This window comes from Theropithecus gelada, chromosome 11 (assembly GCF_003255815.1).
Source record: "Theropithecus gelada isolate Dixy chromosome 11, Tgel_1.0, whole genome shotgun sequence".
Classification (NCBI taxonomy): domain Eukaryota; kingdom Metazoa; phylum Chordata; class Mammalia; order Primates; family Cercopithecidae; genus Theropithecus; species Theropithecus gelada.
The window spans coordinates 94624671-94650292 of NC_037679.1; the positions used below are offsets into that span (position 1 = coordinate 94624671).

General features: G+C 38.5%; 1 protein-coding gene across 5 annotated transcripts in view; it reads left to right on the forward strand.

The window, feature by feature from the left end:
• Window positions 1-24006, forward strand: part of CLEC1A (C-type lectin domain family 1 member A) — a 28875-nt gene extending 4869 nt beyond the window's left edge. Inside the window, exons 2-7 of one of the 5 annotated variants that reach the window (XM_025402322.1) lie at window positions 1379-1476; window positions 4654-4752; window positions 12461-12637; window positions 18216-18367; window positions 20441-20559; window positions 22914-24006. In XM_025402322.1, coding sequence (XP_025258107.1) covers window positions 12511-12637; window positions 18216-18367; window positions 20441-20559; window positions 22914-23094 — 579 coding nt within the window. In that variant the 5' untranslated portion in view covers window positions 1379-1476; window positions 4654-4752; window positions 12461-12510 and the 3' untranslated portion in view covers window positions 23095-24006. Of the gene's footprint in view, window positions 1-1378; window positions 1477-4653; window positions 4795-12460; window positions 12638-18215; window positions 18368-20440; window positions 20560-22913 lie in introns of all 5 variants that reach the window. The other 4 variants (XM_025402319.1, XM_025402321.1, XM_025402320.1 and 1 more) reach the window with 4 other exon arrangements.
• The last annotated feature ends 1616 nt before the right edge of the window (window positions 24007-25622 follow it).

Here is a 25622-nt window from a genome sequence, read left to right on the forward strand (position 1 = left end):
CACAGAAAAGCAGACTCAACCCATGAACTCAGACTCCTATGAGGTTTCCTATGCACTACATGTGAGGATTAAGGAAACAGAGACATTTACATTTCAAAATACAAAGGGATCAAAAAGTGCTTTCTGAAATATTGTGTACATTGCCACCAGTTTTGCCCCCATGTCTCCGTGACTCCTGACTGGCTCACAGAATAGTGTGCAAAGTATGGCGTTAAGCATAATGATTTAATCCTAGCTCTGCAACTAGTTTGTAACGTGCACATTATTTAAACTCTCGGTGTCTCCTCCAGCTTTTAAGACCTTTTGCATTCATAAGTATACTAATAGACTGTATATGGTAATGTCAGCTTAGTTTCTTGGGTGGAAAACAAAATTTTCTCTCTCTGATGCCTGATGAAGGGTAACTGGTTCAGTTTGACAACTCTCCACCCACAAAGTTTCATATAATTACACAGTAATTGGTATCCAAAATTTGAGCCTAGCACAAAGGCCTTTTATACTATAGTTATACTAAGAGGATACAGGAAAGGTTTTTTTTTTCTATATATATCTTATTATTCTTAGGGATGTTTATATCATTCCTTGGCCTATCCACACCCCTTTCTAAATATGCCTCAGGAGAGAGCAAAGGGGTTCTCTTCCAAAAAATAAAACCACAATAAAGCCAAGCCAAACTCAAGCGACCTCCCAGGCATCTTATTTTTGTGAAAATCTTTCTCGTGTTAGGGTGAGGGTGATCCCTGGAGAGAGACTTCAGTATGATTAGGAGCACTTGGAATAAAACTGAGAAACATTAGACTCATAGTTAGAAGAAAAACATCTAGAAGGAAAAATAGCATCAAAGAAAAAGAAAAAGTGAAACTTTCAACTTCATGGACTTTCTGTCATGGGAGCTCGGTTTCGTGGAAGATGAACTACCCAGGAATTGTGTTTATCCATGTCTTTATATAGAATGATTGGATGGAGAATATTGAAAAAGAGAGAGAGAAAGTGAGAGAGCAAGAGGGAGATGGGAAGAGAGAAGAAAAATTTCAAAATGGGAAAATTTGATCAGAGAAAGAGGATTTCTTAGAAGAGATTTTTAAAAATCTTTTAAAGCCTATTATACTTCTTTTATTTTTTCTGAGCTAGAGGCAATCTTAGGAAGGATCCTGTATTTTTTTTTCTTTTCATGAATATAATTATCATTGAAAGATGTCTGATTTCTAAAGTCCAGGCCATCACTTCACAGAAGGAATTTAAGTTCACTCTTTTTGGTCCTTTGGGCAGAAAAACAACACCTCCCGTGTCCTCGATATTATGCAAGGGAAAGCAGATTTATTTCATTTCATTTCATTTCATCACTACTTTTGAGAGAAGATCTTGCTCTGTCACCCAGGCTGGAGTAGAGTGGCACGATCACGACTCACTGCAGCCTTGACCTCCCAGGCTCAAGCAATCCTCCCACCTCAGCCTTCTGAGTAGCTGTGACTACAGGTGTGTGCCAACATGGCTGATGAATTTTAAAACTTTTATAGAGATGGGGATGGGGTCTCACTATGTTGCTATCTTTTGTAGAGATGGGATCTCACTATGTTGCTCAGGCTGGTCTCGAACTCCTGGCCCAAAGCAATCCTCTTGCTTCAGTTGGGAGGATTCCAAAGTGATGAGATTACAGGCCTCAGCCACCAGCCACCATGCCTGGCGGAAAACAGATTTATAAAGAGATAAATAAGTTGGTTGACTGTCATAGTTCTTCTTCTCCTTTACCTCTTATTTTTAATTTCGGTCAAATATTAATTATAAGAAGTAACAGGATTTTAAAAATTATTATGACTTTGAGATGTGTATTAATGTAACTATGTTTGAGTAGGGGTAGGTAGGCATATAACACAGATATTTGCATATAATGGACCTATTCATTCATTTATTTAAATTTAATTGAGCTTATTTCAACTACTGCACTAGGAACTGGGTTACAATAATGGCTAAATAGATATTTTCCAAGAAAGAGCTTAATTTTTCCTGGAGTAAGACAGATATAAGCTAAATGAAGTAACAAAGATATACAATATATTTAATGGTAATAAGAGGTATGTGGAAAAATAAAATCACCATGGTGATGAGCTCACATAAGCACTTTTAACTGTGGAACCTAGAAATATCCATATGATTAACTTTCTTGGACTGTATGGAAGTTTACAAATACAGGGTTTTGGAGAGGATGATTCACCCCAACTATATTCTGCCTCTAATCTTTTTTTTTTATGTTCTGCTGATCTGAAATACTTTTACAGTCAATACCATGAGAAAACCATCCTTTTCCAGAAAAACCAAGACTAAATCACATAGCTCAGTTAACTGAAGGAAACAGGAGGAAGCAAATCTCCCTGAGATTTGTTCATGATATAATCTCACAAAAGTCAGTGTATAGAAACCACCATGGCTGGGAGATGTATTTAGCTGAGTCTGTTTTCTGCTGACATAGATGTTGCTGAGAAGTCAATGGACTACAAACAAACAAACAAAAACCCTGTAAGCTTAACTTTGGAGAACCCAATTATCTCTTTAAAACTTAGTTTAAGTCATATTAATTTTTTATAATTTCATTTTTCAATTATTTAAACTGTCAAAGATTTACTCAACCCTTACGTCCCAGGCACTACTTTCAGTAGTGGAAATACACTGGTGGACAAGATAGACAAGATCATTGTTTTAATGGAATGTTAAATGGAGAGAAAGGAGACAGGCAAAAAGAAACAAAGGTCATGAAAATATTACCTAGTACAGGGTGAGTGATATGCTAGAGATGGACTCATGGACCTCTTCCAAGGATGTGCCATTGAAACTGAAATTAATGCAGAGGCAGAAGTAGGGCTGATACAAGGTACTTAGGGACAAGCTTGATCAGATCAAGGATTAAACAGAAGGCCATTGTGGGTAGTACATGTAAGTGAGAGGAAAATAGTTCAGAAAGGGATGAAAGAGCTAAGGAAGGTCTCAATAAAACTAATGCAGGATTTAATTTTAAGTGCAATAAAGCTTTTGAAGTTTTTAAGTAGGGAAGTAGCATAATAAAATTGCCATTTTTTTTTTTAAAAAGGAGCAATCTGTGAAAAGTGATTCGGATTTTATTCTAAATGTAATGAGAGCTATTTATAAAGGAGATGATTGCTAAGAAATAAGATTCACATTTTAAAATACATCAGTATGTCTACTCTGAGACTTTAACTTATTTTCCCTACTAGATTGTAAGTTCCAGAGGATAGTAATCATATTGTCTATTTCTATATTCTTTACTAGTTATCATTCCCCATTTGGAAATAATGTTTCATATAAATCTCTGTACGTGGTAGCTCATGCCTGTAATCCCAGCATTTTGGGAGGTGTCGTAAGAGGATCACTTGAGCTCAGGAGTTAGAGAACAGCCTGCAGCCTTGGCAACATGGTGAAACCTCATCTCCAACAAAAATATAGAAAAAAAAATTAACCAGGCGTGGTGGCACGTGCCTGTAGTTCCAGCTACTCAGGAGCTGAGGTGGGAGGATTGCTTGAGCCTGGGAGGTGGAGGTTGCAGTGAGCCGAGATCACGCCACTGCACTCCAGCCTGGAAAATCTCTGTACCTGGGATGTTTTATGTATAGGACCTTGCTAGAAGGAAAAGAATTTTCTTTCAAAAAGCCCCTCTGAACTCTTTAATCTTTCTGTTTCAGAACGTGACTTGAATTCTCAGTGAAGTAGAACTAACGGGCTACAAAGAGATGAGAGTTTCTTTGAGGATTTCACTCTCTCTTTGTTCATTTTTATCACAATGCTAGATGCTAGCTGCACTTGAGTGAAAATCTTCCCTGTCAGATACATTAGGTCATTCAGACTCAGATAGGTGACCTCACTAGGTGAAGGGTCTACCCATGACTTACAGTAAAGTCTCTGCAATTACTAGTCAAACTTACGAGAATGGAGGGCAAGGAAAGCATGTTTGCCACAGTTTTAAAAATTATTTAACTGTTGCAAAAATAGTTTAGATTCATCTTTCAGAAATTGATGATCCTGTTTCTTTATAATCTATTTTTGAAAAAATACAAATCAAATGAATGAACAAACAATATCCTTACAAAAGAGGGACTTTCAATGAAGCAATTCCACAGAAAAACAGTAAAATTATTACTTCCCATTACTAACATGCAATTTGCCCTTTAGAAAAAGCATATACGGAACTTGGGGGAAGGGGGATGTTTTTCAAAAGTAACAGCAAATTAATTTCATCTTTCCCCTGATTATGTAAAAAGTTGTCCCTTGGTAAGGTTCAGAGATTCTCAGGCTGTGTTTCAGACATTTTCATGACAGTCTTTCATAATTAGAATTTTGACAAGCAGAAGATTGTACAAACAACCACATAAAGATAATGCATAGTGTGCTTCAGTGCAAAGTAAGACTTGAGAGGTGGATACACATGGGTGGGGCTTGTGAGAAAATCTGGCTGTGATAAGTGAGGCTTGCACTGAGCCTTATGATGATGTTTCTGAGGACAGAAATCAAGTTATCCAGCCCCCGTTACTGTTGTCCAGCATAATTTGTTCCCGTGCAGAATCAACTCATCTCCCTTACCTGTTATTGACTTAGATGCAAGAGGAAGAAAAAGCCAAACCCTGCTTTCTCTTCTATTCCCTGCAGAGCACAGGGCTCCCTCTTCAACGTGGCGACCAGTGGCCCTGACCCTGCTGACTTTGTGCTTGGTGCTGCTGATAGGGCTGGCAGTCCTGGGGCTTTTGTGTAAGTCTGCGCTCTGACCTGGGGGAGGATCCTGGTTCCAAGGTTTGTCTAGGATGAGAAACACTTGTTATGGATTTGTTTTTTAAGCTTTAATTCTTTAGCCTTTGGAAAACTTAGTGTATCTTTTTTTAAATGCAGCTATTTAAATGGTGAATAATGGAAGAAGAATTAAAATATGACAATCAGTTGCCAACTAGAATTAAACATTCTGTTTGAGATAAGAAGGGTTTTGTCTGGTTGTTTATATGTCACTGTCTAAAAATATCATTTATTTTAAATAAATGCATGCTTCAGCCCTCTCCCGTTCCACAAAAGACTAGGGTATCAGAGGTTTTGACTCTGAGAATACAAGGTTCAGTGGGCCAGTGCAGAATATACTACCCACAGAGCCACACATACCGTCAATACAAGGAGAGTAGGTAAACTCCTTCATCGTCGTATATTTTAAAGGCCAGGAAGTTACACAGTCATTTTATAAAAACTTGTGAAAATCAAATCAGAAAAATGCATATCTAAAAATATTTAAATTTCAAACTAGTAAAAACAAGTTAAAAACCTTAAAAAAGAAAGTGGATGAATTTGCCTCAGTAGGTGAAGTCCCCACAGCAATGTTTCCTAAACAGCTGAAGAAGGTTGTTCAAAGAAAAATGTTATCTAGAAGAGCAGATTTTAATGTCAAAAACTGGGTTTTATAGGAATTTTAAGACTTTTGTTTGTATCTTATATTTCAAAATTAAAAATAATTTCTTATTGCCCCCTTTGATCCCAAAAGTTTTATTTCATTGTGATATAACTATTATTTTGCAGCCACCATTATTCTTGGAAATACAGAGGAACTCTCATGATTCATGAGAGATTTCTATACTTAGATGTAGAGACCTGAATTTCAAATCTGAATGTTGAAAATTTCTAGTAAAATGACCTTAGGAATTTACTTGTTCTCAATGATCCTAATTGCAAACTATAAAATCATGGAAAAAATAATAACACTATTTCAATAACTGAATAAGTAACAATATATGGTATATTGTCAATACTCAATATAATAACCAACATATAAACAGATTGGTGGTTTTATGTTGAGTAACATTTGAGAGTATACATAAAAAGATTTATCAAGCAATAAATATAGGTTGAGAATTTATTCTTGAAGTTGGGAACTAATATTATAACTCCACATTTCTATTTATGTATTTATAAATAGATATAGATAAATTATTTAAATTATACATTTTTTTAGGCCAGGAATGGTGGCTCATACCTGTAATTCCAGCACTTTGGGAGGCTAAGGCAGGCGAATCGCTTGAGGTCAGACTTGGAGACCAGCCTGGCCAACATGGTGAAACCTCGTCTCTACTGAAAATATAAAAATTAGCGTGGTGGTGGGCACCTATAATCCCAACTACTCAGGAGGCCGAGGCACGAGAATCACTTGAACCCAGGAGGTGGAGATTGCAGTGAGCCAAGATCACAGCACTGCACTGCACTCCAGCCTGGGTGACAGAGTGAGACTCCATCTAAAAATATCTATCATAGATATAATCTATATATATATATATAGACTCCATCTAAAAAAATATATATTTTATATATAAATATATATAATACATATTTTAAAATGTTATATATGTGTATGTGTGTATATATATATATAACATTGAGGTATGTCCTTTATATGCCAATTTTGCTGAATGTTTTAATCATAAAGGAATGCTGGATTTTTTCAAATGCTTTTTCTGCATCTATTGAGATGATCATATGATTTTTGTTTTTAATTCTGTTTATGTAATGTGTCATATTTATTGACTTGTATATGTTAAACCATCCCTGCATCCCTGGGATAAAACTCACTTTATCATGGGGTATTATCTTTTTGATGTGCTGTTGGATTCAGTTAGCTAGTCTTTTTTTTTTTTTTTTTTTTTTTGAGATGGAGTCTTACACTGTTGCCCAGGCTGGAGTGCAGTGGCACAATCTCGGCTCAGTGCAACCTTCGCCTCCTGGGTTCAAGTGATTTTCCTGCCTCAGCCTCCCGAGTAGCTGGGATTACAGGCACCCACTACCACGCCTGGCTAATTTTGTGCTTTTAGTAGAGACAGGGTTTCTCCATGTTGGTTAGGCTGGTCTCGAACTCCCGACCTCAGGTGATCCACCTGCCTCAGTCTCCCAAAGTCCTGGGATTACAGGCATGAGCCACCGTACCAGGCCCTCAATTAGCTAGTCTTTTGTTGACGATTTTTGCATCAGTGTTCATCAGGGATATTGGTCTCTAGTTTCTTTTTTGTTCTGTGCTTTCCTGATTTTGGTATTAGTGTGATACTGGCTTCATAGAATGATTTAGGGAAGATTCTCTTTCTCTATTTTTGGGAATAGTTTCAGTAATATTTGTACCAATTATTCTTTGAATGTCTGATGGAATTCAGCTGTGAATCCATTTGTGAATAGACTTTTATTTGTTGGCAGTGTTTTTCTTACTGTTTCAATTTCACTACTTCTTACTGTTCTGTTCATAGTGTCTATTTATTCCTGGTTTAATCTAGGAGGGTTGTATATTTCCAGGAATTTGTCTATCCCCTCTGGACTTTGTTTATAGTAGCTTTGAGTGATCTTTTGTATTTGTGTGGCATCAGTTGGAATATCTCTCATTTCATTTGTAATTGAGGTTATTTGGATCTTCTCTCCTTTTCTTGATTAACCTTGCTAATGCTCTATGGAATTTTTTTTTTTTTTTTTTTTTTGAGATGGAGTCTCGCTCTGTCGCCCAGGCTGGAGTGCTGGAGTGCAGTGGGCGATCTCGGCTCACTGCAAGCTCCGCCTCCCGGGTTTACGCCATTCTCCTGCCTCAGCCTCCCGAGTAGCTGGGACTACAGGCGCCGGCCACCTCGCCTGGCTAGTTTTTTCTATTTTTTAATAGAGACAGGGTTTCACTGTGTTAGCCAGGATGGTCTCGATCTCCTGACCTCGTGATCCGCCCGTCTCGGCCTCCCAAAGTGCTGGGATTACAGGCTTGAGCCACCGCGCCGGGCCTGCTCTATGGATTTTATTTATCTTTTCAAAGAACCAGTTTTTTGTTTCATTTATCTTTTGTATGTCTTTTTTTTTTTTCATTTCAATATCATTTAGTTTTGCGCTGATCTTTGATACTTCTTTTCTTCTACTGGATTTGGGTTTGGTTTGTTTGTGTTTCTCTGATTTCTTGAGGTGTGACCTTAGATGGTCTATTTGGGGTTTTTCAGACATTTTGATGTAGTCATTTAATGCTATGAACTTTCCTCTTAGCACCGCTTTTGCTGTATGCTAGAGGTTTTCATAAGTTGTGTCACCAATATTGTCGTTCTGTTCAAAGTATTTTTTAATTTCTATCTTGATTTTGTTGTTTACCCAAAGATCATTCAAGATCAGATTATTTTATTTCCATGTATGTGTGTAGTTTTCAGCGTGCCTTGTATTGTTAATTTTCAATTTTATTTCACTATGCTTTGAGAGAATACTTGATATAATTTCAGTTTTCTTAAATTTATGGAGACTTGTTTTGTGGCCTATCATATGGCCTTTGTTGGAGAATGTTGCATGTGCTGATGAAAAGAATGCATACTCTGCAGTTGTTGGATGGAATGTTTTGTAAATATCTGTTAAGTCAATTTGTCTTAGGATATAGTTTAAGTCCATTGTTTCTTTCTTTGTTCTTCATTGTTGACTTTCTGTCTTCAAGACCTGTCTAGTGCTGTCAGTGGAGTATTAGAGTCCCCCACTATTATTGTGTTGCTGTCTATCTCATTTTTTAGGTCTAGTAGTAATTGTTTTATAAATTTGGGAGCTCCAATGTTAGGTGCATATATATTTAGGGTTGTGATACTTTCCTGTTGAATTATTCCTTTTATCACTATATAATGTCTGTAATGTCTCTCTTTGTTTTATTTTATTTTATTTTATTTTTCCCTGTTGTTGCTTCAATGTCTGTTTTGTCTGATAAAAGAATAGTTACTCTGGCTCATTTTTGTTTTCCATTTGCATGGAATATCTTTTTCCACTTCTTTACCTTAAGTTTGTGAGTCCTTATGTGTTAGGTGAGTCTTTTGAAGACAGCAGATACTTGATTGGTGAAATCTTATCCATTCTGTCATTCTTTGTCTTTTAAGTGGAGCATTTAGGTCATTTACATTCGGTGTTAGTACTGAGATGTGCAGTACTGTTCTATTCATTATGCTAGTTCTTGCCTGAATATCTTGTTTTACTGTGTGTGTGTGTGTGTGTGTGTGTGTGTGTGTGTTATTGTCTTATAGGTCCTGTGAGATTTATGTTTTCAGGAGATTCTATTTTGGTGTATTTTGAGGTTCTGAGATTCTGTTTCAAGACTTAGCACTCCTTTTAGCATTTCTTGTAGTGCTGTCTTGGTAGTTACAAATTCTCACAGCATTTGTTTCTCTGAAAAAAACATTATCTCTCTTTCATTTATGAATCTTAGTTTCACTGGATACAAAATTCTTGGCTGACGATATTTTGTTTGAGGAGGGTCAAAATAGGACCCCAATCCTTTCTGCCTTTTAGGGTTTCTGATGATGTAAGCTATTAATCTGATAAGTTTTCATTATAGATTACCTGATGTTTTTGTCTTACAACTTTTAAGATTCTTTCCTTCATCTTGACTTTCGATAACATAATGAATATTTACCTAGGTGATAATCCTTTTGCAATGAATTTCCCAGGTGTTTTTTTAGCTTCTAGTATTTGAGAGATTGTTTGGAGGTTCTAGCAGGAGAGTGCAACTACTTGTATACCCTTGACCAGACTGGTCCTCCTCTATCGGGTATAGTCATCCTCTTCGACCATGTGCATTCAGGAGGGATGCACCTGGAGCAGTGAGAGAGGAAGGGGACACATGCCTAGCCAGCCAGATGAGCCAAATGAACACTGGCAATCAATGGGGTGACAGATATCGCAGCCAGAGAACACTTACATCCTGAGCTTCTAGTGTTTGAATGTCTAGATCTCTAGGAAGACCAAGGGATTTTTCCTGGTTTATCCCCTCAAATAAGTTTTCCAAACTTCTAGATTTCTCTTCTTCCTCAGAAACGATTATTCTTAGGTTTGGCCATTTACTATGGCTCCAACTTACTTGGAGACTTTGTTCATTTTTTTTTTCTCTATTATCTTTGTCTTTGTCAGATTGGGGTAATTCAAAAGCCTTGTCTTCAAGCTCTGAAGTCCTCTCTTCTTGTTCTAGTCTATTGTTGAAACTTTCTGGTGCATTTTGTATTTCTCTAAGTGTGTCTTTCATTTCCAGAAGTTGTGATAGTCTTTTCTTTATGATATTTATTTCTCTGGATAATTTTTAAAATCCATATCCTATATTGTTTTTTAAAATTTGTTTAGGCCAGACATGGTGGCCATGCCTGTAATCTCAGCACTTTGGGAGACTGAGGAGGGCAGATCGCCTGAGGTTAGGAGTTCAAGACCAGCCTGGCCAACATGGTGAAACCCCATTTCTACAAAACTATAAAAATTAGAGAGGCATGGTGGTGGGCACCTTTAATCGCAGCCACTTGAGAGGCTGAGGCAGGAGAATCAAGTGAACCTGGGAGGCGGAGGTTGCAGTGAGCCAAGATCACACTACTGCATTCCAGCCTGGGCAGCAGAGTGAGATTCTGTCTCAAAAAGAAAGAAAAAAAACCATAAATAAGTTTCTTTAAGTTGGTTTTCATTTTTCTGTGGTATCTCCTTGAGTAACTTAATAATCAGCCTTCTGAATTCTTTATCTGGCAATTTGAAGATTTCTTCTTGGTTTGGATCCATTGCTGGGGAGCTAGTGTTATCTTTTGGTGGTGTTATAGAGTCCTGTTTTGTCATATTACCAGACTTACTTTTCTGTTTCCTTCTCATTTGGGTATATTGGGTATTTCAGTGAAAAGATCTGGAACACACAGGCTGCTGTTCAGATTCTTTCATCCCATGGGGTGATCCCTTGATGTTGTGCTCTCCCCCTTCCCCTAGGAATAGGACTTCCCTAGAGCCAGACTGCAGTTATTGTTATTCTCTTCTGGGTCTAGCCACTGTGGGTGCTACCAGGCTCCAGGCTGGTGCTGGGGAATGTCTGCAGAGTCCTGTGATATGATCCATCTCAGGTCTCCCATCTGTGGGGCACCTGCTATGATGAAGTTGGCAAGGAAGTGAAGTAGATTCTGTGAGAGTCCTTGGTTGTAGATATGTTTAGTGTGCTGGTTGTCTTGAATGCTGGTTATGCTAGCAGTGAAGTTGTCAGATGGACACACTCAGGACCTCTGGTTAGCCAGGATGTTGCAGGCAGTGGAATTAGCTGTTGTCTTCTCCCTCCTTGGAGCAGGGTTATTCTGTCCTGAGTTACTCTAATGGTTTGAGTTGGTTGGCCTCCAGCCAGGAGGTGGTGCTTTAAAGATAGCACCAGCTGCAGTAGTAGACAGGAGATGTAAGCTTGTTCTAAGTTTGCCAGGATAAGTATTCAGGTTTCTCAGGTGGTGGGCGGGGCCATACAGCTCCCAAGAGTTTATGTCTTTTGTGTGTGGGTACCAGGGTGGGTAGGAAAAAACATCTCATGGGGTCAGGGTTAGGCAGGTCTGAGCTCACACTCTCCTTGGGCAGGGCTTGCCATGAATGCTGTGGTTCATGAGGGTTGCTTCTCAGGGTATTACGGCTGCCTCTGCTGTGTCATACAGGTTGCCAGGGAAGTGGGAGAAAGCTGGCAGTGATAGGCCTTACCCAGCTCCCACATAGCTGGTGAGGCAAGTCTTGTTCCTCCCATGCCCCACCAACAACACGGAGTTTATATCCTGGCAGCTCATGCCTGGGGCTCTGATCTTGCCCCAGGCTACAACCCTTCCCACTGAGAAAGCAAGCAGGCTTTCAGGCCACGCCCCTCCCCACCTTCTCACACCATCTGTTACAGTTCCTGTGCTGATATCTGTAGCAGTTCCTCTTTGCCCCCTGGATCCTGCTTAAGAAAATTCGTATCCAGTTGAAATTATTACAAAATTCATTTGGAAGCTTCTTTCATCCTGTGACTCCTCTTTAATTCCACTGGCTGCCTTGTCCAAGGACCTCTGTGAGACAAAGTCAGGGATGGCTTCCCTGGTCTTGAGATGGAGAATGGGAGTGCCTACAGGACTCTTCCTTCTGCCTCTTCTACTTTTATATTTTGCATATATTTTATATTTGGCTCCCTATATCCATTTCTGTTCCAGGTAAGGTTAAATCCTTCTCATGTAACCCAGATTTTCAGGTTCCCCAGTAGGGATGTGCGTTCAGAGGCGGGTTTTCCCCCCTTCACACATTTGTGGCTGTCTTACAGAATTTTCAGTATTGAGTTGCTTCCTTCAAAGGATCTGTGAATTCTTTCAGTTTTCCTGGTATGTTCCTAAGATGGTTCCTGGAGGAAAAGTTCACAGTGTGAGTCTCCTCACGCAGTTCTGTTGTCCAAGTGGGAGCTCCACCTTAGCCCTCTTAGCTGCCATTTTCTCCCCACGACTTCACATTTTTAGGCAGACTTAAAGAAATTAATTTGCCCAAGGTGATACAACTTTTCATATATGTACTAGAGTCCAAACTTGAATATAGGCAATATGAGATCTCAGAGCCTGAGATACTAAAAAATATACTGTTTGTTTTCCCCATAGGCAGAAAATGGAAATAAAACATAGAAATAAGCTGTCCAGTCTGACTTGGTCATTTGGGTTAGTTTTTCAGTACTACCAGCTCTCCAATACTGGTCAAGGCACCATTTCTCAAATGGAAGAAAGATTAGGAAATACATCCCGAGAGTTGCAATCTCTTCAAGTCCAGAACATAAAGCTTGCAGGAAGTCTGCAGCATGTGGCTGAAAAACTCTGTCGTGAGCTCTATAACAAAGCTGGAGGTAAGTGTGTCCTGGTCACTCTGTCCCCATGTTATCTGGCAACAGAGAGATGGATTGCCCGCCGGTGAAAGTGAGAGTCAAGTATTATTTAACTAGAGGTCTGGCAAACTGAAAAAGGGTTTGGGCTTCCAGATCATGATCAGTTGTTGGGATCCTGTGATTCACATGTATCTGTGATACCATACATCAAGGGACTCTTCAAATGCAGACATTTTAAAACAATACAAACAATTAACTATGAATAACCAAAATAAGACAACAAGTAAAGAAAATACAGGGTTATGTCTCAGTTTACCTCAGCAGATGTTCTTACAAATTCTTTCCTAGTAAGAAGTAAGCAAACTCATAACTGTAGTTCTCAAATCTTAAAAATCATACAGGGACTAGTCCAAAAATGCAGATAACCTGAATCAAACTTGTTATTTTAATTCAGGATAACTTGGCTGGGTATCAGAAATACGTAGCTTATTAAGGACCACAGATGATGACAGTGCCAGTGGTAGGTGAACCACCATTGATAAATTTACTGCTGGAGAAAGCTAGGAGCATCGTTTCAGTGTGAGTGTGTGTGTATTCCTATTCTATTCTTTTCAAGTTTTGTGATAATCCACTTTATTCAAGTCAGCTCTCTCTTCTGCTCTCTTTATCATGCTTACTTAGGAAATGGCATACATGTTCAGGTTTCCACTTTTTATTTCTTTTTTAGGAACTCTGAAGGAGGGCAAAGTCTCCTCATCTACTATACAGACACCACTTCCCACCTGAAACAGACATCCTGATTGCGTGGCTACCTAGGAAAAAATATTAATAGGCACAGTTTTACTTCTCTAAGTGATTCTTTTCTACATGACTAATGACCTCAATGGTCATAATGTCCTTATTTACTAATTTTTCTTTTTCTGTTTTTTTTGGGTGGGGGGAGATGGAGTCTCACTCTGTTGCCTAGGCTGGAAAGCAGTGACACGATCTCAGCTTGCTGCAACTTCCTCCTCCCAGGTTTAAGCAATTCTCCTGCCTCAGCCTCCTAAGTAGCTGGGACTACAGGTGTGCACCACCACACCCAGCTAATTTTTTTTTTGTATTTTTAGTAGAGATGGGTTTTCACTGTGTTGGGCAGGCTGGTCTTGAACTCCCAACCTCCGGTGTTCCCCCTGCCCCGGCCTCCCAAAGTGCTGGGATTATAAGTGTGAACTACCCCGCCTGGTGCTTATTTACGAATTTTCCAACAAAGCCCAGTGTGCATACTTTCCTTTGTTGTTTGCCATATCTTCAAAAAGATAATCTACTACTTGACAGGCTGAGGCTGGAAGATTGAGCTGAGGAGATCAAGACCAGCCCAGACAACATAGTAAGACACTATCTCAGAAATTATTTTTATTTTTATTTACTTATTTATTGTTTATTTTTAAAGTCAGAGTCTCACTCTGTCACCTAGGCTGGAGTGCAGTAGTGTGATCTCGGCTCACTGCAGTCTCCATCTCCTGGGTTCAAGCGATTCTCATATCTCCTCCTGGGCAGCTGGGATTACAGGCGTGCACCACCACATCTGGCTAATTTTTTTACTTTTTTAGTAGAGATGGGGTTTCTCCATGTTGCCCAGGCTGCTCTTGAACTCTGGCCTCAAGTGATCTGCCCACCTCAGCCTCCCAAAGTGCTGGGATTACAGGCATGAGCCACTGCACCTGGCCAAAAAAAAATTTTTTTTAAGGTAACCGAGATTTTCCTAACACAAATGGTCTTTCAAATTTTTATTTAGGTATATAAAAACAAATAAAAAGAGAAACTATGCAAATAAGTCATTTAATTTAAATATAAAATCTAAATGCAAATATATTAAAGTTTCTTCTCATATAAAATTCTTACATACTTTTGGTTAGATGTCAGTTCTCAGTTTTAATCCGCTACTTTTTATTTCTTACCCTCATCTTACCCATTATCCATCCATCCATCCACCCACTGAAGTGATATTTATCCATTTAGTTAGCACTACTACCAGTATGGTTGGAGTATTTACTGAATGCCTACTGATGCATATCTGTCTGACAAAACACACAGGGTGTCTACTCTCATGGACCACTTACTCTAGTGGGGTGGTAGAAGTAAGTATATTGAAAAACATAAAATAAGATGACTCATGTCTTTATCTGTTTGTGTTGCTATAAAGGAGTACCCGAGCCTGGGTAATTTATACAGAAAAGAGTTTTATTTGGTTAATGATTCTGCAGGCTGTACAAGAAGCGTGGTGCCAGCATCTGCTTCTTCTGAGAGCCTCAGGCAGCTTTCACACATGGGGGAAAGTGCAGCAGGTAACAGGACAAGAGTCCAGGAGGCAAGAGACTGGGGAGGGATGTGCCAGGCTCTTTTTAACAATCAGTTCTCCTGAGACTAATAGAGCGAGAACTCACCAAGCTGTTCATAAGGGATCTGCTCCCTTGTCCGAGACCCCTCCCATTAGGACCGACCTCCAACACTGGGGATCAAATTCCAATATGAGATTTGGAGGAGACAGATGTTCAAACTGTATCAACCAGCATTTCCAAGTTTTCCCCCAATGTTCCCTATTTTAGTACTAAAAGTCCCAGATTCTGGGAAACTCTAGGTCCCAGGTATACAATAATGATTAGCCAGCCTAAATATAATGTATGAGAGATTAATCAATCCTATGAGAAATGAAGGTAAACAAGGCAAGACGGATAAGGAATTCAAGGGTAGTCTGTTGCTACTTTAAATAGAACAGTCATAAATCCTTAATTAAGATGATTATATGGTAGCAAAGACTTGAAAAGTTGAGGAAGTTAGCCGTGTAATACAGATAAATAACAAGCTTTATAGGTAAAACAGGAAACACAAGAGCCTTAAAACATGAATGTATCTGCATATTCAAGGAATAATAAGGAGCCCCCGTGGTTGGAGTGGGAGACTAACAGGAGGCTAGGTAGAGATCATAGATAGCATTAGGTGCCTTTGCGAGAGATTTGGCTGCTATTTTGAGCAGATGAGGATTAATTATGGGGTCTTGAGCAGAGGAAATACATGATCTGGCATAAGTTTTTAAAGGCTTAATCTACAATTATGTTAAAATTGGACTGGAAGAGGAAAGAATAGCAACAGAGAAATCAGATAAGAGATGGCTATTACTAAAATCCAGGAGAAATATGATGGTTCTTCTAACTAGGATATTGTTTGTGGAAATGATTTTGCATGATGGGACACAAATGGATGTGTGAGAAATGAAAGATTCAAAAACAGCTCCAGAATTTGGGGGCAAAACAGCTAGAAGCATAGGGATGTGATCGAGTGAAAGGAGGAACAATTCTCTGGCTACAAGGGGAACATTGGAAACCAGGAATGCTGTTTGGGGAGCTAGATATATGAGGAAAAAATTCTGGGCCAGACATGTAAACAGATTTACATTCCTTTTGTCCAAAACACAGCAAAAATGAAGGGGAAATGGAGAGAGAAAGGACTGTAAGAAAAAAAAGACGATTAGCCTTTTTTTTAAGGATGACATATTTTCATGTATTTATGAAATGGAATGCCCTTCCTGGGGTTTTTGGCCTTGCTAATATGACCATTATTGTTTATTGATCCTAAATATCTGTAAACATTTGTTGCACTATATCATATACAAAAATAGTAATTTATAGGTAAAGAGAGTTCATAGAAAGTGTACGTGTTCCGTTTAGAAATTAGTTGATATTTTGTTTTTCTTAGGTGTATGTGCCATGGACAAAACATTTGAGAACAGGTCATTTTCAGTCCACCCATTTTTCTGGCCAAAAATATGCATTTTCTTCTTTAAAAATATATATTTTTGAGGGGGAGCAGAGAGGTGGGGAAACAAGGTCTCACGCTGTTGTCCAGGCTGGAGTGGAGGGTGTATGTATATGTATATCTATTTATATCTAGGTCTATACCTATATCTATATGTACACATAGAGAAATGAATTTCTTCTGACCTGTATTCCATTTTCCTCCTCCAATGGTTTCAGTAATAGTATATTAAATATTTAGTTAGTTGAAGTTAAGGAGGTAAAGCGGTTTCTCTATTTCTGTCTCTTTAGTTACATCGTATCACTACCTATTTCACATAAGGCTCTCCATCCTTTAGTCTCTCACCTTTTGATCTAATTGTCCCTTGCTTCCTCTTAAACATTCATTGAAAATTTCTCTATTAATTCCCATGCAAGTATGGGACTTGTTTTTACATAGAGCACATAGAGGGTCACTTGTATCTGAAGATCAAAGGTATTTAAGAAAACATTGTACGTGAGATGGGAATGAGGTATTAATGCACTGTACTAAAATTGCAGTTACATAGTTTTTATTTACTGAATCCAGAGCAGAATGAACCAGGATTCTCCTTGCTGAGTCCAGTTGCTGCTTCATAATCTTTTTCAGCACAGCACTCCAAGCACGTATTACCCATCTAAGTTCTCATAACACCAGGGACCACAGTTGAAACTGACCTTTATTAAATGCTTCTTATGCGTAAGTCTCTGCACAAACTGGACTCTGGTTTTTACGTATTTAATCTTTACAATAATCCTTTTAGGTGAGCATCATTCCCATTCTTGTTCTGTGTTTTAGGAAGTTTGAGGCTCCCTGCATTTTTGCTTGAGTCTCTCCAGGTTGTTACATTTCTCCTGGTAGAATTCCGAAGCAAGCAGACCTGTCCGAGAGAGTGCAAAAACTATTGACTTCCACAGCAAGTTTTTCATAACATGACAAAGATATCCTTCTAAGTTATTTATTTATTTAAATTTTGTTTTACTTCATGAAATATTTCAAACTTACAAGAAGATTAAATGATAATATAATACCTACCTGTGTATTAGCTACTGAGATTTTAACATGTTAACTAAGTTGCTTTTAAAATAAAGAAATTGTTATGGATATGACTTGAGTTCTCATCCCACTACAAACCCTCAAGAGACTGGATTAGGTTCCTAACTAAATGACCCAAGGTCATGTATCCACATAGGGTTAAAACTATAGTGCTCAGGGCTTGGATCCTATATTTGCGATCCTTACCCATACTTCTCTGGCCTGGATGCCCAATTTAATTTGTGACACATGGAGATTCAGCATTCTAACTTCACACTTGCCTCAGTATTTTTTTCCTTAAAAAGACTCCACATCAGATCGGTATATACTGTCTTTTTTAAAACTTATTTTACTATTATGTAAGATAATTTTGAGAACATTATAGAAACTTTATTTCCTAAACACAATGTGGTTGGAGTTTCTGTATGTTTCAACTGCTTTGTGAAATTGAATATTCTCTTCACGTGCTGAATTTCACAGGCAAGTGGCAAGAAAGTTCCAATGATTTATTACTAGATTCCACATAAGCAATTAGTGTCTGTTTTAATTTCTACAACATACTTAGGACCAGTTACAATTCCTGGCATTTAGTAGGTATCCAGTAAACATTGTAGTTATCATTGCCTGGGCAATTAATTAAATATTGAAGAGGAGTTAATTCTTTCTTAGGACATCAAATATTATGTAATTTCAAGAGAGGAGCAAGACAGACTCATACAGAAAATAACAATAAATTTGGCTTTTTTCCAAGCGCACAGGTGCAGCCCTTGTACTGACCAATGGAAGTGGCATGGAGACAAATGCTACCAGTTCTATAAAGACGGCAAAAGTTGGGAGGACTGTAAATATTTCTGCCTCAGTGAGAACTGTACCATGCTGAAGATAAACAAACAAGAAGATCTGGTAAGATTCTGAGGCTTTTCTCAAAAAGAGGCCTTAAAAGAGTTAAGCCAGAAGATTCTAAGGATCAAGAATATCGGTCCACAGTTTTTCACACTCGTTTCAATCAGGGCCTGAGTCTTATTCCTATTGCTTTGAATGGTTCCCTGAAGTAGCTAGAAGGAGTTGTGTTCTCCAGAAATACACACCCCTTAGAAAGATAAGCAATATCACTTTAAACTCCCCTCTCAGGGAGCAAAGGTAGAATGTCCTAACTTCTTTCCTGTTTTGGTTTGGGTAGAAAAGGAAGAATATTGATGCAATGTCAGAAACATGAAGATAGTACTGCCTGCTCTTCCATTTTAAAAGTGGCAAAGCTTTTAAGTGGAAAATATTTAACTAAATTATTACCATAACCTGCAAATATATATCTTGCTTTCCAGAAGTTTACAGTCTAGGATAGATTGGTCAAGGCAAATGTGACAATAAAACTACAAACTGACATATATTGAGTTAATACATGCAGTTAAAGTACACAATTAAAATATGATTATTCCACTTTCTCTCATATTTATTATTGCCTTTGAAGTTCTTAAATAGTATGGCCATTGCTTATTTATCATTGTTTCTCTAGAATTTGGCAGAGATTTTTCTTGATAAAGAGTAGGTTATCAACAAAGGGTTGTTTAATTGAATTAAATTCTCAGCTCACTATACAAATTCTTAACATCATTCTAGTTACTTCTTAATTTCTACCTACTTCCTGAAATCTGTGATGAAAGAACCTCTGTAATTTCTCTCAGCTACTAAGACATTTTATAACCCTTTCTCGATGGCTTAATTTAGGCATCAAGCGAGGCAATTTCTTTGACTAAGACAGTGTGCCCTAGCATAAACCCTCCTAATTTTTCTTATTCTCTTTGATTCCTCTGCCTCCAGCATACACTGCAAACTCAGGTATAAAATTGAACTATACTATATCAGGTGGTAGGACATTTTCTTGTTAAATCTATGTAGTTATTTTTTATATGAACTTCATATATTTGTATATATTTAAATCCTTTTCATATGATTTGCTTTCAAAACTTTTAATTTGAAGGGACCCCCCTATTTAATTAGAATAAAGATTTTCAACTACAGTTATTTTCACATGTTACTCTATGACTATTGCTTGCTAATAGCTTCATTTACATTTGCAATAATCTCTCATTAAATCGGTATATTTTATTAATTATCTGAGGGGTTATGGATGTAACAATGAAACAAAGTGTATGGCCTTGAGAAACTCATTGTATAAATGGATAATTATAATAAATATTTAGATAATGTCTATGTTAAAATATTAGGAGTACACTGAGCCTGGGAGGTTGAGGCTGCAGTGAGCCATGATCGTGCCAGTGCACTCCAGCCTGGGCGACAGAGTGAGACCCTGTCCCCACCAATTCTCCAAAAATATGTATTAGGAGTGCAGAGTGAGACTAGATAGAAGGAAGCAAATCACTTTTTAAATGTAAACATATGTTAAATATGGATATTGGGAAAAGAATTACCATGTATAGGACTATACACATGTATGCACATAAATATTTATAAATAGAAATTTAAAAATTTCTTTCTCCCCTTCCTAGTCTAAGATGTAAATCATCCTTGCAAATTTTTCTTTTAGTTTTTTTCTTCCTTTCCCAGGCATTTATAAAGGTTGCTACCTCATTCCTGCACTTTTCCCTCCATATTCTTCCCTGTCCCAGAATCATTCCACATCTCTTTATTAGTCTTTCCCTCATATTTTTATATCAACATTCATGTTTAATTCTGTGCCTTAAAAGCCATGGGTCAGGAATAAATCTGGGTTGATGTGATTTCTGCTTTCAGAATATCGATATGTGTTCCACATTTACTAAGACAAAACGAGTTATTAAACCCGGACAAATTTCGGACAGGCCTCAGCGTCGATGCTTTTTCTCTTAAGCATGTGAGCATCTGTGTGAAGCAGGACTGGTGTGTGCTTTGAGAAAAGCGTTGGCTGGCCCATGCATGTCTGTCCATGTGTGTGATCATGCCTCCAAAGCTAAAGCTTTTCTTGTGTGCTTTCTGCAGGACTTTGCCATGTTCCAGAGCCGCTCTCCGTTTTTCTACTCTTATTGGACAGGGCTTTTGCGCCCTGACAGTGGCAAGGCCTGGCTGTGGATGGATGGAACCCCTTTCGCTTCTGAACTGTAAGCCTTCAGGATATTTTATGGGAAAGGCATTTAACAAAGATATTTTGCTTGAGTGACAGAGTTCAAGAATTTGGTCCATCAAGTATTACTCAAACTTCTGCTTTGTACTGGATACTGTGTTTGCAGGAGGATGACTGAAGATATTTGAACCATAGTGCATCCTCATTTTGTTGTGTGTGTGTGTGTGTGTGTGTGTGTGTTTTGTTTGTTTGTTTTTTGAGATAAGGTCTTGCTCTGCTGCACGGGCTGGAGTGCAGTGGTGCAATCTCTGCTCACTGAAATCTCTGCCTCCCAGGCTGAAGCTCTCCTCTCATCTCAGCCTCCTGGGTAGCTCAGACTATGGGCGTGCACCACTACATCCAGCTAATTTTTTGTATTTTTTGGAAAGTTGGGTTTATGCTGTGTTGCCCAGTCTTGTTTAGAACTCCTGGACTCAAGCCATTTGCCCTTCTTGGCCTCCCAAAGTGCTGGGATTACAAGCATGAGCCACCGCACCCGGCCAGTGCTTGCTTTTGAACTGCTTATAAGCCAGTGAGGGAGACAGATACATGGCATTAGTGAAATATCAGGGTAGTTCTCTTGCTGCTGGCAGAAGTTTGTGTCTGGGACATACTGTGGATGACAGAAGGGGGAGACAGAGAGAGAGATCTTTATGGGTGAATAAACTGAAGCCCAGGAGTCCAGGCTGTAATGGCGGTTGCCTAAAATCACACAACTGGTCAGTACCCAGAGATAGGATAAGATTTCTTGGCTTTCTGTGCATTAGTAAAATAGGGAACACATCTTTAAAAAATGCAGTCTCTGAGAAAAGATTTGCTGAAAATGTAAGGTGTAATATAAAACACTAGTCTCATATATGCCGTGAGCATTTAGATAGGAGTACACATGGTATCTGTGTTAGTCTATTTTTGCATCAGCATAAATGAATGCCTGAGGCTGGATAGTTTATAAAGAAAGGAGGTTTAGTTGGTTCACAATTCTGCAGGCTGTACAAGCATCTGCTTGGCTTCTGAGGAGGCTTCAGGGAGCATTACTCATGGCAGAAGGCAAAGCAAGAGCTGGCATGTCCAATGGCTAGAGAGAACACAAAAGAGAGGGGGGTGGGAGGAGGTTCCAGGCCCTTTTAAACCACCAGATCTTGCATGAACTAACTGAGTGAGAACTCACTCATCACCAAGAAGAGGGCACCAAGCCATTCATGAGGGATACACCCCGATGACCCAAATACCTCCTGCCAGGCCCCACCTCCAACACTGGGAATGATATTTCAACTAAGATTTGGAAAGAACAAACATCCAAACCATATCAGTATCCTTTGAAACGGGAAATTGTAATTTGTCTATCAAAATATATCACATTTAAAGCCGTATTTGAACAGACATCCTTCTTCCCTATATACAATATATCATTTATTCTCCCGGGAGACAGGATATATTTGATGTAATCATTTGTATTTTACAGTTAAGTAAACTGAGTTACAGAGAAGGTAGATAACTTTTTAAGTGGCAGAGAAACTATATAAATTTGGAGGAGAACACGTAGCTTCACTTTAGTTAGAAATGATTTTTGCTGTTTTGGGTGACCTGCTGTTTCTTTTTTTCCCCCTTTAATAATTTATTTATTTATGTATTTATTTATTTTTATTATACTTTATGTTCTAGGGTACATATGCACAACATGCAGGTTTGTTACATACATATACATGTGCCATGTTGGTGTGCTGCACCCATTGACTTGTCATTTACATTAGGTATATCTCCTAATGTTATCCCTCCCCTCTCCCCCAACCCCACAACAGGCCCCAGTGTGTGATGTTCCCCTTCCTGTGTCCAAGTGATCTCATTGTTCAATTCCCACCTATGAGTGAGAACATGCGGTGTTTGGTTTTCTGTTCTTGCGATAGTTTGCTGAGAATGATGGTTTCCAGCTGCATCCATGTGCCTACAAAGGGCACTAACTCATCCTTTTTTATGGCTGTATAATATTCCATGGTGTATATGTGCCACATTTTCTTAATCCAGTCTGTCACTGATGGACACTTGGGTTGGTTCCAAGTCTTTACTATTGTGAATAGTGCCGCAATAAACATACGCGTGCATGTGTCTTTATAGCAGCATGATTTATAATCCTTTGGGTATATACCCAGTAATGGGATGGCTGGTGACCTGCTGTGTCTAAGAATGAGTGTGGAAACTTAGGGGCTGAAGAGAAAGAGGCATATGACCCCATTTTCCCAGTAAACTGATTCTGGTATCTAGACTATAATTTTATCACCCTAGGAAGAATGGGTATTTAATATTTTATTTTAGAAATAAACTGTGATTAAATTTACTTTTTCTTCATTTTTTAAGGTTCGAGATTATAATAGATGTCACCAGCCCAAGAAGCAGAGACTGTGTGGCCATCCTTAATGGGATGATCTTCTCAAAGGACTGCCAAGAATTGAAGCGGTGTATCTGTGAGAGGAGAGCGGGAATGGTGAAGACAGAGAGCCTCCATTTCCCCCCTGAAACATTAGGCGAAGGTGACTGATTCTCCCTCTGCAACTACAAATAGCAGAGTGAGCCAGGCAATGCCAATGCAAGGGCTACTTGAGACATCAGGAAATGGAACATAATCAGGAAACACTATCTCTCTGACTAGTACAAAATGGGTTCTCGTGTTTCCTGTTCAGGATCAGCAGCATTTGTGAGCTTGAGTTTATGCACATATTTAAAAGTCACAAGAAGTCTTATTTACATGCCACCAACCAACCTCAGAAACCCATAATGTCATCTACCTTCTTGGCTTTGAGATAACTTTTAGCTTTCTTTCTTCTCAATGTCTAATATCACCTCCCTGTTTCCATGTCTTCCTTACACTTGGTGGAATGAGAAACTTTTTGTAGAGGAAATACATCGAAGTAACATCCTTTTCCCTGACAGTCAAGCAGTCCATCAGAAATTAGCAGTTACTCCCCAGATTATACCACCAAATACACAAGGCATTCTTTTTGTTTGTTTCAGTTCATACTAGTCCCTTCCCAATCTATCAGTGAAGACCCCATCTGCCTTGTCTATGCCCTGTTTCCCAACAGGGATGTCTCTTGATATGAGAATCTCAATGCCTTATAAACATTCCTTCCTGTGTCCATTAAGACTCTGATCATTGTCTCCCTTCCATAGGAATTTCTCCCAGGAAAGAAATGTATCCCCATCTCAGTTTCATATCAGAACTACCGTCCCCGATATTCCCTTCAGAGAGATTAAAGACTAGAAAAAAGTCAGCCTCTTCATCTGCACCTGTAACAGTTTCAGTTCCTATTTTCTTCCATTGACCCATATTTATACCTTTCAGGTACTGAAGATTTAATAATAATAAATGTAAATACTGTGAAGTGTGTGTGATTTTACAATGGACTTGTGATTTGTGGGAAAATTCAGCATGGAAATGCTTTTCAGAATATGATGGCAATCATTATTTTCATCGTGCCTTGCTGAGAGTTTTTGGGGAATTTACAAGAGTACGGATTACACAATTATTCGGAGAAAATAAGATGTCTTTGAAATACATGTTGTCTTCAAGAGAACAGTTTTAACATTTTCCTAAAATGAAATATTTTGAGGCAAGCTTATGGCATCAACACATGGTTGATGAGGAAGCTGAGTTGCATTAGTGCACACAATTTCCAGTCAGGTAGTGGGAAATGAACAGAGACAGTGACATCTTTGTAGCTGCCCCTTTGTGAGGCACTTCTTTCTTGAGATGACTCCATGCACAAGTATAACAGGGATCGTTGGGAGTGACACCATCACAGCCACCAAGTTTATTGGTTTATTGATAGTCAATTCTGAGGGTTTAATGCTAGAAAGGATAACATTATAAATCTTTGTTTTTCAACAGTGGCAACTGAGGTGCTTCAGTTTTGTTTTTCATAAACATCTATCTCATGGTAAAATGACATAGAGTAGCAATAATATGATAGAAAGAACACACTAGTGCTCACTTTCATAAATTTCATTTTGTTAGATTGTCACTTAGCAAAGACGATTGCAGATTCTTCCTTGAGAATTTTCCTTTCAATTTTCTGTTGATTTCCTTAAAATTTTCTTCAGGGTTGAGGAAGTTCTGTTGATATATTGTGTCATGCAAAGAAAACTGTATTTGTGGTTAGAAAATGAAGATTTTAGATCTCTTTTTTTTTAAAATTTATTTATTATTATTATACTTTAAGTTGTAGGGTACATGTGCATAACGTGCAGGTTTGTTACATATGTATACTTGTGCCATGTTGGTGTGCTGCACCCATCAACTCGTCATTTACATCAGGTATAACTCCCAATGCAATCCCTCCCCCCTCCCCCCTCCCCATCATAGGCCCCGGTGTGTGATGTTCCCCTTCCTGAGTCCAAGTGATCTCATTGTTCAGTTCCCACCTATGAGTGAGAACATGCGGTGTTTGGTTTTCTGTTCTTGTGATAGTTTGCTAAGAATGATGGTTTCCAGCTGCATCCATGTCCCTACAAAGGACACAAACTCATCCTTTTTTATGGCTGCATAGTATTCCATGGTGTATATGTGCCACATTTTCTTAATCCAATCTGTCACTGATGGACATTTGGGTTGATTCCAAGTCTTTGCTATTGTGAATAGTGCTGCAATAAACATACGTGTGCATGTGTCTTTATAGCAGCATAATTTATAATCCTTTGGGTATATACCCAGTAATGGGATGGCTGGGTCATATGGTACATCTAGTTCTAGATCCTTGAGGAATCGCCATACTGTTTTCCATAATGGTTGAACTAGTTTACAATCCCACCAACAGTGTAAAAGTGTTCCTATTTCTCCACATCCTCTCCAGCACCTGTTGTTTCCTGACTTTTTAATGATCGCCATTCTAACTGGTGTGAGATGGTATCTCATTGTGGTTTTGATTTGCATTTCTCTGATGGCCAGTGATGATGAGCATTTTTTCATGTGTCTGTTGGCTGTATGAATGTCTTCTTTTGAGAAATGTCTGTTCATATCCTTTGCCCACTTTTTGATGGGGTTGTTTTTTTCTTGTAAATTTGTTTGAG